The 11,127-nt window shown below is 48.6% G+C and overlaps 1 protein-coding gene across 1 annotated transcript; it reads left to right on the top strand.

Moving 5' to 3' along the window:
• Nucleotides 1-7,505: 7,505 nt before the first annotated feature.
• Nucleotides 7,506-10,252, top strand: LOC138786785 (gastrula zinc finger protein XlCGF57.1-like). The gene has a single exon (XM_069963836.1). The coding sequence runs from the start codon at nucleotides 8,413-8,415 to the stop codon at nucleotides 9,556-9,558; it is 1,146 nt and encodes a 381-aa protein (XP_069819937.1). The 5' UTR covers nucleotides 7,506-8,412; the 3' UTR covers nucleotides 9,559-10,252.
• The last annotated feature ends 875 nt before the right edge of the window (nucleotides 10,253-11,127 follow it).

Below are 11,127 nucleotides of genomic sequence, written 5' to 3'. Positions count from 1 at the left end.
GTTGATTGGATTAGCGGCGCACGTCAGGGGCGGGCCGAGCGGGCTGCGGTGACTGTAGCGGGCAGAGGCTGTGATCCGGTGACAGGAGGCGGACCGAGCGTGCTGCGGTGACCGGAGGGGGCAGAGGCTGTGATCCGGTGACAGGAGGCGGACCGAGCGGGCTGCGGTGACCGGAGCGGGCAGAAGCGGACCGGGAAGAGAAACGGGCCGCGGCGGTGATTTTTTTTTTTGGGATGCAGCCCAGGCGGCCCACGGACTGGTAATCTGGCCAGCCCAGCGGGCATTTGCCCGGCTTGCCAGATTACCAGTCCAGGCCTGCTTCCATCTAGCAAGTGACCGGCCATCCCTCCAATATAACTCCTGCGGGGTACACCACACTGTACCATACACATACCGTACAGTATTCCTGTATTCCCCACACTATCACCAAGCCTAAACATTAACACCCGAGAGAAGAGAAGACACAAAACAAGTTGGTCCCTGCTGTGGTTTTGCCAGGTCCCCACTCCGGAAGTAGTCTTAGGGCCCTATTCCACCGGACGATTATCGTTTGCATAATCGTTAACGATTAACAATCTCAAACGACCGCTATTGCGAAAGACCTGAAAACGTTCACTCATTTCCATGGAACGATAATCGTTACTTATGATCGTAATTGCGATTGTTTTTCTTCGCTATTTATTCGCTATTGCGAACGACCGAACGATGTCTTATTCAATGCGAATGATTTGCGAACGTTTTGCGAACGAGCAACGATAAAAATAGGTCCAGGTCTTATAAAACGATCAACGATTTCTCGTTTGGTTGTTAATCGTTAACTGCATTTCAAACGAACGATTATCGTTTAGATTCGAATGATTTAACGATAATCTGAACGATAATCGTCCGGTGGAATAGGGCCCTTAGTCTGGTTGTTGAACAGAGCAGACTTACATGAGAGACTTAGACACCTTTTTCTTGAAAGCAGCACTTCCACACACTATGCAGTGTTAAGCTTCTCAAGGGAGAGGACAAGTCAGAGAAACCCCAACCCACGCCGAGAACAAGTCTAAAAGTGCAGGACAGTATCCTGATAACAAGAGGAACTGATCCGGATAGAGTAAAGTTGCTAGAAGCCTACGTACTCTATCTCACAGCGCAGGTGTCACCAGGAAATGTTGGCCACTCTGCTCAACCCAGGTCAAAAGGTCTGGGGCTTGTGTCACCCTTATAGGACGGGTCACTCGACACTGGTGGGGAAAAGGTGGTATCGCGACAAAGGTCGAAACACAGGCACAAGTAAACGTCTACTTTCAAGTCTACAGTTTTCTATTTCTTCCTCTTCTTCTAATGTTCCGGCAGAGCACACTTCCACCCTGGGTTAGGACTCTCACGAAACACTCCTCTTCTCTACTCTGATCCTGCACTACAAACTTCTCTCTACTGTTCCGGACTCGCTGCACAAACTCCTCTCAACTACTCACAGCTTTTCTACTCTAGACGTCCTCAGTACAGCTCCTGTCCTGTCATGTCTACAGTCTGCTATCGGCTATTGTACAATGTATTCCTATAGTAAAGAAGATCTATTTGTGCTAACGGAACTCAGTGGTCATTACTCAAGCACCGACACAGTAGACATCACATCCTTGGCTCATCTCCCCTTTCTGTGGGTGGCGTTACCGATAGTCCGGGTGGGTCATAACTCCACTCTAGACCACCGTGATAACTAGGCAAGGGACCCCCTCACAGCCCGGCAGGTCACCGACCACAGAGGATAGAGTATAGCTCACCGCTCTAATATAAAAGCAGGTGTGCCTCCATACCTGTGTACCCTCTGGGCACTGGCGTCACAAGACTTTACCATCTGGCTGAGCTATGCTGCGACCACCCACTCGGGTGGCCACCACAAATGCACTATACATACTCGGGGTCACCTCTGCTGCACTACGCACCATTCACAGCAGAGGCGGGGCAAGAGCGTGGAGACGCTACGGCCCGCCATCTTGTGTGGTTCCCCCTGTGACATCACACGCTGGAGTTCCCATTTTGCCCAGGATCTACATGGGGACACAAGATCGGGCGGCACTAGGTGGTACGCTACACCTGCTGGACAAGTACGAGTACCGAGCGCCACATCAGGGGAAAAAACTTTAGAGAACTAAGCAGCTCAACATCCAAAGCGATCGAAAACCGAGGTACCACTGTACTTTTCTATGAGTCTGATGATTGGTTCCACTGTTCTTCCCTAAAATAAGTCCTGGGGGTATCAGAGTAGTATTTGCCATTGTTAGGACCCAGGAAAGACAACTGGTAAAGGTGAAGCCTGATTCTGCAATCTAGTGATCTGTCATTGTCATCAACCACATAACATCAATCTTATTCCTCTAATAACAGATGGAAATGGCCGGAGGGGAGAAAGATTCAATGAGCGGAAGATCCTACAACTCACCAACAAGATGATGGAGCTGCTGACTGGAGAGGTGAGGGATTCTGGGAGTGATGTCATCATGACATCATTCTTATCTATGGAATAACAGATGGATAGGACTGGAGAGGTGAGGGATTCTGGGAGTGATGTCATCATGACATCATTCTTATCTATGGAATAACAGATGGATAGGACTGGGGAGGTGAGGGATTCTGGGAGTGATGTCATCATGACATCATTCTTATCTATGGAATAACAGATGGATAGGACTGGAGAGGTGAGGGATTCTGGGAGTGATGTCATCATGACATCATTCTTATCTATGGAATAACAGATGGATAGGACTGGGGAGGTGAGGGATTCTGGGAGTGATGTCATCATGACATCATTCTTATCTATGGAATAACGGATGGATAGGACTGGAGAGGTGAGGGATTCTGGGAGTGATGTCATCATGACATCATTCTTATCTATGGAATAACAGATGGATAGGACTGGAGAGGTGAGGGATTCTGGGAGTGATGTCATCATGACATCATTCTTATCTATGGAATAACAGATGGATAGGACTGGAGAGGTGAGGGATTCTGGCAGGGGCGTAGCTAATGTCTCCTGGGCCCTGGTGCGAGAGGCCAACTTGGGCCCCCCCCCCCCCCCTCCTTTCACGACCAAGTGATGCTATTGTTGTGTGTGTGTGTGTGTGTGTGTGTGTGTATATGTGTGTGTGTGTGTGTGTATGTATATATATATATATATATACACAGTGGTGCCTTGGATTATGAGCATAATTCGTTCCAGGACCGTGCTTGTAATCCAAATCCACTCTTAAACCAAAGCAAATTTTCCTATAAGAAATCATGTAAATGCAGACAATTGGTTCCACACCCCAAATATATTTATTATTCTGTACTGTACAGTAATGGAGAGGATGGGAAACACAAGGACTGACAGAGACTGCAGGGAGCATGAAGGAATGAGCAGGGCAGATGTGGGCACATACATGCAGCACTCTCTGTCCGGGGAGAGAGGGGTTACAGCTATGGAGAGATTACCCCCCCCCCCCACAGTCCTGTCCCCTGATGTAAGCCCCAGCCTGAAGGGGATCTGCTATGATTTGGAAGGTGTTTAGAGTACAGTGCTGTAGACCCCGCTATGCAGGCCATGCCCCTTCTCCACTTGCGCTCCCACCCAATACAGGAAGTTCTTAAACCAAAGCAATGCTCTTAAACCAAGTCACAATTTTGAAAAACTGTGAGCTCTTAAACCAAAACGCTCTTAAACGAAGTTACTCTTAAACCAAGGTACCACTGTATATTATATATATATATATATATATATATATACACACACACACACACACACCAAGACAGATATTACCTATTACCGCCATACTGTTACCGACCAAATCCTGTATACTGAGACCAATATTACCAGTAATACCAGTATATAGGGAGGAAACATTACCGCCACACCACAACCACTACCATCACCACCATATTGTTACTGACCAAATCCAGTACACTAAATCACCTCATCCAGTCATATAGAGGTGGCCCCAGCTCTACACAGGTTCTATACACCATATACATTACTGTGCAGTTATATCAGGTGACTCACAGGAGACGTCTTTTCTGATCGGAGTTCTTTCCTTTTCATCATCTTCTCCATCCGTCCTGGGCCGTTATGAGAACTTCTCCGAGCCACGAATCCACAGAATCTGCCAGACAGACATATTAGTCTCCACACTCTGACACCATCTCCATCTCTCTACACACTGCACATCTGTACTGTCCCCTTTACACCCTCATTTAGTGGGTAGCCCTGACTCTATGTGACCTCCTAATAATATATGCCCCCCTCTGTGTATTCCCTCTCTCCCTATGTTGCCCCCCCCAAATAGATGGCCCCCTCTACCCCCTCCCTTATAGATGGCCCCCTCTACCCCCTCCCTCCCTTATGGATGGTCCCCTCTCCCCCCACCCTCCCTTATAGATGGCCCCCCTCTCCCCCCACCCTCCCTTATAGATGGCCCCCTCTCCCCCCACCCTCCCTTATAGATGGTCCCCTTCCCCCCCCCCTCCCTTATAGATGGTCCCCTTCCCCCCCTCCCTTATAGATGGTCCCCTTCCTCCCTCCCTTATAGATGGTCCCCTTCCCCCCCTCCCTTATAGATGGTCCCCTTTCCCCCCCTCCCTTATAGATGGTCCCCTTCCTCCCTCCCTTATAGATGGTCCCCTTTCCCCCCTTTTATAGATGGTCCCCTTCCTCCCTCCCTTTTATAGATGGTCCCCTTCCTCCCTCCCTTTTATAGATGGTCCCCTTCCTCCCTCCCTTATAGATGGTCCCCTTCCTCCCTCCCTTATAGATGGTCCCCTTTCCCCCCTTTTATAGATGGTCCCCTTCCTCCCTCCCTTATAGATGGTCCCCTTTCTCCCCCCACCCTCATAGATGGCCCCCTCCTTCCCCCCACCCTCATAGATGGCCCCCTCCTTCCCCCCACCCTCATAGATGGCCCCCTCCTTCCCCCCACCCTCATAGATGGCCCCCTCCTTCCCCCCACCCTCATAGATGGCCCCCCTCCTTCCCCCCACCCTCATAGATGGCCCCCCTCCTTCCCCCCACCCTCATAGATGGCCCCCCCTCCTTTCCCCCACCCTCAAAGATGGCCCCCCTCCTTCCCCCCACCCTCATAGATGGCCCCCCCCCTCTTTCCCCCCCACTCTCATAGATGGCCCCCCTCTTTCCCCCCACCCTCATAGATGCCCCCCTCCTTTCCCCCACCCGTACAGGCTGATAAAAAAAACAAAACTTAACTCACCTGACATTGCGCTCCCACGTCGATCCTCACTCCTCCTGGTCTGTCCCCGGCTGCTGCGCGGCTGCTGGGGGTGTCGCGTCTTATCCCCGGCAGCACGCGCATCCCAGAACTCCCTGTGCGCCGGAAACCGGAAGTCAGGGCCCAAGGCGCGCAGGGAGTTCTGGGATGCGCGCGCTGCCGGGGGTAAGACGCGACACCCCCGGCAGCCGCGCAGCAGCCGTGGGAAAGACGGAGCCAGACTCTTGTGACCGCAAGCAAAACAATGCTTGCGGTCACAAGAGTGATTGATCGGGGGGCCCCGCGGGCCCCCCTTGTGGCGGGCCCGGTCGCGGCGGCGACCCCCGCGACCACGGTGGCTACGCCACTGGATTCTGGGAATGGATGGAGTGATAGTAATGTGTCTCTCCATACACAGGATTACACAGTAGTGAAGAAGTCCTCTAGTGGGCGCTGTGGGGCCCCTGGGTGTGAAGGATGGGGAAGAACCCTGAGCCCAATCCCGGGGCCCCTGATACATGAGGAAATGGAGGAAGAGAAGATCCTAGAAGTCACCAACAAGATGGTGGAGCTGCTGAGTGGAGAGGTGAGACTGTGGCTGCTGGGAATGCTGGGACATTATACAGTAACACCACTGGAGGGGTGGGGGGGATGACTGTGTGATCATTGTGTGTGTCAGGTTCCTATAAGGTGTCAGGACGTGGCGGTCTATTTCTCCATGGAGGAGTGGGAGTATGTAGAAGGACACAAGGATCAGTACAAGGATGTGATGCTGGAGGATCAGCAGCCCCTCCCATCAGCAGGTAATAGACATCACTATATACACACCTCAGGGCCGGGACAAGGAGTTTTGGTGCCCTAGGCAGACAGGGCAAGTGCCACTCCTGGTTTTGGTTGCATAATACTGAGCAAAAATACTGTGTGGGAACATATCCTCACAATGCATTTCAAGCACACCACTTCTTTACCAGGAGCCGTGCCGTATGGCCAATAATCAGTGACGGAATGGCAGTGTCGTGTTGTTGGTTTTTTTTAAGGGGGGAAACACTGTAGTTTAATGTGACATGAAAGGACTTTTAATACTTTATTTTAAAGAAATGTTTGTCTTTTTTTCTTAGGGATTAAGAGACCTAAATGTAGATGTAATATATATGTATTATACATATATATTTTTTTAAGGATCACGCTGCGTTTATGCCGTGCATCATAGCTATCAAATCCCACCAAAAGGAGGTTAGGGTAAAATGTGACCTAGTGCAGCAGGGACCATTAAGTTACCATCGGCCAGTGACTATGCTCACACTGCTTCCTGCTGGATTACACTATAATTATGGTGCGTTTACACACACAGATTTATCTGACAGATTTTGGAAGCCAAAGCCAGGGATGAATTTGAAAACAGGAGAAATCTCAGTCTTTCCTTTATGATCTGTTCCCTGTTTATAGTCTGTTCCTGGCTTTGGCTTCCAAAATCTGTCAGATAAATCTGCCTGTGTAAACGCACCATTACACAGGACACAATAATTCAGTAGACCACACTAATGAGTCCAGGTAAATGAATTGAAGTGGCTGGGACAATCTCTAGGTGAGTGTGTTGCAGTCTATGGGGGATGTCCATGCTGATGGATAGCTGTGAGGTACTGCACTAGCTGCCCTCACATGTGTGGTGTGTGTCAGGGACCCCCAGTACAGCTCCCTGTCCCTCCTCCGGCTGCTCCTGTCTCCTTATCTGGGACTTATAGTGCAGCAAGTCAGGTTTAACCCTCTCACTACTTTCCTTCAGATATTCCTCTGACAGTAGCTACAGAAGAGCAGTGTAGGGGTTAAACCTGACTGCTCCAACAAATCAAGATAAGGAGACAGCAAGAAGATGGAGCCCCTCACCCTTCCTATGTGACAGGACTGCTGCCCCCACCTCAGAGTCCTGTCACAGCCCTCACACATGTACAAGGAATGGTGCTGTATAAGAGAAGGAAGCCGAGAGATTACTGACACACACAGTCACACAGGACGGGTCGGCCGGGGGAGGGGCGCCTCATCTCTGGCTGCTGTGTATGTGCACAGAGCTGCTGAGCTCATTGGTGGATCAGACGGCAGGGGGCGCTCCTGTCATCCCACCGATCAGCAGCAACAGATGCCGTACAGCAGGAGGGAGGGGAGTTCATGGCCCCCCAGCTGAGTGTCAGAGCGGCCTCAATGACATCCGGCCCCTGCAGCCCGCCCCTGTCTGTCTCCGTGGGGAGGGGGGTGGGGGTTGCTGGCTGGGAGAGGCTGTTGGGGGCGGGGGATGGTGCCAGGCTACAGGGACTGGAGGATAGGAGCTCACTCCTTACTGCGCCCCCTGTAATTAACCACCAGATGGCGCCCTAGGCCATCGCCTACCCCTGCCTACCCTTTGTCCCGGCCCTGACACACCTCCTCTCTCTATTATGTTCTGGGGTATCGTATGTGGCAGTATTATACACAGAGGGTACAGTGTGTGGCAGTATTATACACAGAGGGTACAGTATATGGCAGTATTATACACAGAGGGTACAGTATGTGGCGGTATTATACACAGAGGGTACAGTATGTGGCAGTATTATACACAGAGGGTACAGTATGTGGCGGTATTATACACAGAGGGTACAGTATGTGGCGGTATTATACACAGAGGGTACAGTATATGGCAATAGTATACACAGGGTACAGTATGTGGCAGTATTATACACACAGGGTACAGTATGTGGCAGTATTATACACACAGGGTACAGTGTGTGGCAGTATTGGCCTTGCTGGGGAACCCCCCCCCCCCCCCCCCCCTGGGCACTGGAACCTCAGTAGTAACGGGCTTATATCTCAGCACTGGAAGCGACTATAGAAATCAGCCTGAGATGATCGGCTTTGGAGCGATCTCTGATGATTATCGTCTGGTGTCGGCTGCAGATAGTAACCAGCACCCACCGGGCACGGTGCAGGATCGGCTCCTGAGACCCATAGATTTACATTGGAGCCTGTACCATGCAGAGATACAAAGATTGCAGCAGGGAGAGAAGCACAAAGCCAGGCGCTTCTCTCAGATATATCTAGAGACTGGGGGGGGTCAGGCCCAGACCAGTCCGGACTTTTACCATCTGTAACATGTCATACATTCTTATAATGTCCGGGACACTGTAATGTTATATTACACCAAAATAATAATAATAATAAGATGTGTTTCTTCTTGGCAGCTGAGTGTACCCGGAGATCAGAGGGACATCAGATATCTCCAGATATTACAGCAGATGGTCAGATCACACAAGATACATATGAAGAACAGTCCATTGTTACACATAAGAGCACTCATATAGGGGCGAAGAAATTTTCATGTTCAGAGTGTGAGAAATGTTTTCAATTGAAATCAAACCTTGTTATACATATGAGAACTCATACAGGGGAGAAACCATTTTTATGTTCAGAGTGTGATAAATGTTTTACAACCAAATCAATGCTTGTTAATCATATAAGAACTCACACAGGGGAAAAGCCATTTTCATGTTCAGAGTGTGAGAAATGTTTTAAAAGCAGACGAAGCCTTGTTATACATAGGAGGACTCATACAGGGGAGCGGCCATTTTCATGTTCAGAGTGTGAGAAATGTTTTAAATGCAAATCAAGCCTTGTTTCACATATGATAACTCATACAGGGGAGAAGCTATTCTCATGTTCAGAGTGTGAAAAATATTTTAAAAGCAAATCAAGCCTTGTTTCACATATGAGAACTCACACAGGGGAGAAGCCATTTTCATGTTCAGAGTGTGTAAAATGTTTTAGAAACAAATCAAACCTTGCGTTACATATGAGAAATCATACAGGGGAGAGGCCATTTTCATGTTCAGAATGTGAGAAATGTTTTAAAACCGAAATCGTACTTGTCGAACATATGAGAACTCATACAGGGGAGGAGCCATTTGTATGTTCAGAGTGTGAGAAATGTTTTAAAAGCAAATCAAACTTTGTTAAACATTTGAGAACTCATTCAGGGGAGAAGCCATTTTCATGTTCAGAGTGTGAGAAATGTTTTAAAAGCAAATCAAGCCTTGTTATACATTTGAGAACTCACACAGGGGAGAAGCCATTTTCATGTTCAGAGTGTGAGAAATGTTTTAAAAGCAAATCAAGCCTTGTTATACATTTGAGAACTCACACAGGGGAGAAGCCATTTTCATGTTCAGAGTGTGAGAAATGTTTTAAAATCAGATCATACCTTGTTATACATATGAGAACTCATACAGGGGAGAAGCCATATTTATGTTTAGAATGTGAGAAATGTTTTAAAACCAAACCAGCACTTAATGTACATATGAGAACTCATTAAGACGAGAAGCCATTTTCATGTTATGATTGTGAGAAATGTTTTAAACGCAAATCACAGCTTGTTATACATATGAGAATTCGCACAGGCGATAAGCCGTTTTCATGTACAGAGTGTGGGAATTGTTTTACTTGGAAATCAATCCTTATGCTACAAGAAAGAACTCACACAGGGGCGAAGCCATTTTCATGTTCAGAATGTCATAAAATGTTTTAATAAGAAATCAAATCTTGTTGAACATCAAAAATCTCACACAGGGGAGAAGCCTTTTTCATGTTCAGAATGTGGAAAATGTTTTACTGTGAAATCGTGTTTCCTTAAACATGAGAAAAGTCACACAGGGGTGCGGAGTTGAGAGTCCATTTTGTCTGTGTTCCTCCCTTTTATACTTTCTCCATGGAATGTGTACATGCTTGGTGTAATGTTCTGCAGATAGCTGCGGGGGAGGAGGCCCCCGCTCTGTCACCATGTGTTATGGAGCTTGTTCTTTTATACTTATGTTACTGAAATAGCTTAGCTGCAAGTTCTGGGAGTTTTGCCGATAGATAACGGCCAGGACGGCTAGAGACGGACACCACCACTGCTCCAGGTCTTGGGATATGTAACACATCTGGTTCCGCTCCTGACTTGTAACCTTCATGATAAGATATAAAAGAAGGGACGTTACTATAATAAACAGAAGCAGCTTGAGCACGGACTTGGCCTCATGTGTCTGGTTGATACTCGCGCACAGACTGCAGCTGTCACCCAACTTTTACAATCAGACAGCCCCCAGGTATAGCTGAGAGACTTTCATTTAAGGTCTCACCCTAACAGTATCTGGAGCCTGAACGTGGGACGTGGCCTCTACACCTCAAACCAATGCTGCCCCCCTGGAGCACGAAGGCGACCCGAGAAGTAACGCACAGACCTCGTGTGATAACAGTGCTGGCACGGTAGCTTCAGCTTCTTACACTGCTCGGTGCCTTCCGCTTGGGTTTCCTCTGGGTCTGGTGAGGCGCATGTTATAGACTGAGTAAGAGCGCATGCCACGCCATTTGTTTAGGAAGAACCCTGCAATATAGTTACACCTGGGCCAGCTAATCGTATGAGGGACTCCTTCTCCTACCGGGAGAACTCTGCACCGCCCTTATAGTATTTGTTATTCTCCCTCTGGATCTGCAGACCTGATTATAGTGCAGTTATTCAGTGACTCACAGGGGACGTCTTCTCTTTTCACTTTTGTGTTTCTCCACCATCTTGCACGGTCACCTTGAAAACCTCTCCAGCAATCTGGGAGACAAACATTTTAGGCTCCTCCCTCCATTATCATCCTCATCTGCTTCACACAGTAACAGTGACCCCAAATAGTAGTCAGGCCTCTTTGTTCCCTCATATTATAATAGCCACCCTGTGTGCTGTGTTCCCATATTAGGCTATTCTTCTATGCTCCCCTATAGTAATCAGGCCCCTCTGTGCCTCATATAGTAGTTCGTCCCATCTGCTCCCCATTTGCCCTCTCTGTGCTCACATAGGCCTCCTCTCTTTCTCCCCACCTATTAGTGCCTCCATATAGTGAAGCAGTCCCTATAT

Source organism: Dendropsophus ebraccatus, chromosome 3, assembly GCF_027789765.1.
Source record: "Dendropsophus ebraccatus isolate aDenEbr1 chromosome 3, aDenEbr1.pat, whole genome shotgun sequence".
Classification (NCBI taxonomy): Eukaryota; Metazoa; Chordata; class Amphibia; order Anura; family Hylidae; genus Dendropsophus; species Dendropsophus ebraccatus.
Note: the sequence above shows the minus strand (reverse complement) of the source record. Positions and strands in the feature narration are given on the sequence as shown.

Bases quoted from the DNA above. Each gene is read 5' to 3' on its own strand.
- LOC138786785 (XM_069963836.1), top strand. From the start codon at position 8,413: ATGTGTTTCTTCTTGGCAGCTGAGTGTACCCGGAGATCAGAGGGACAT.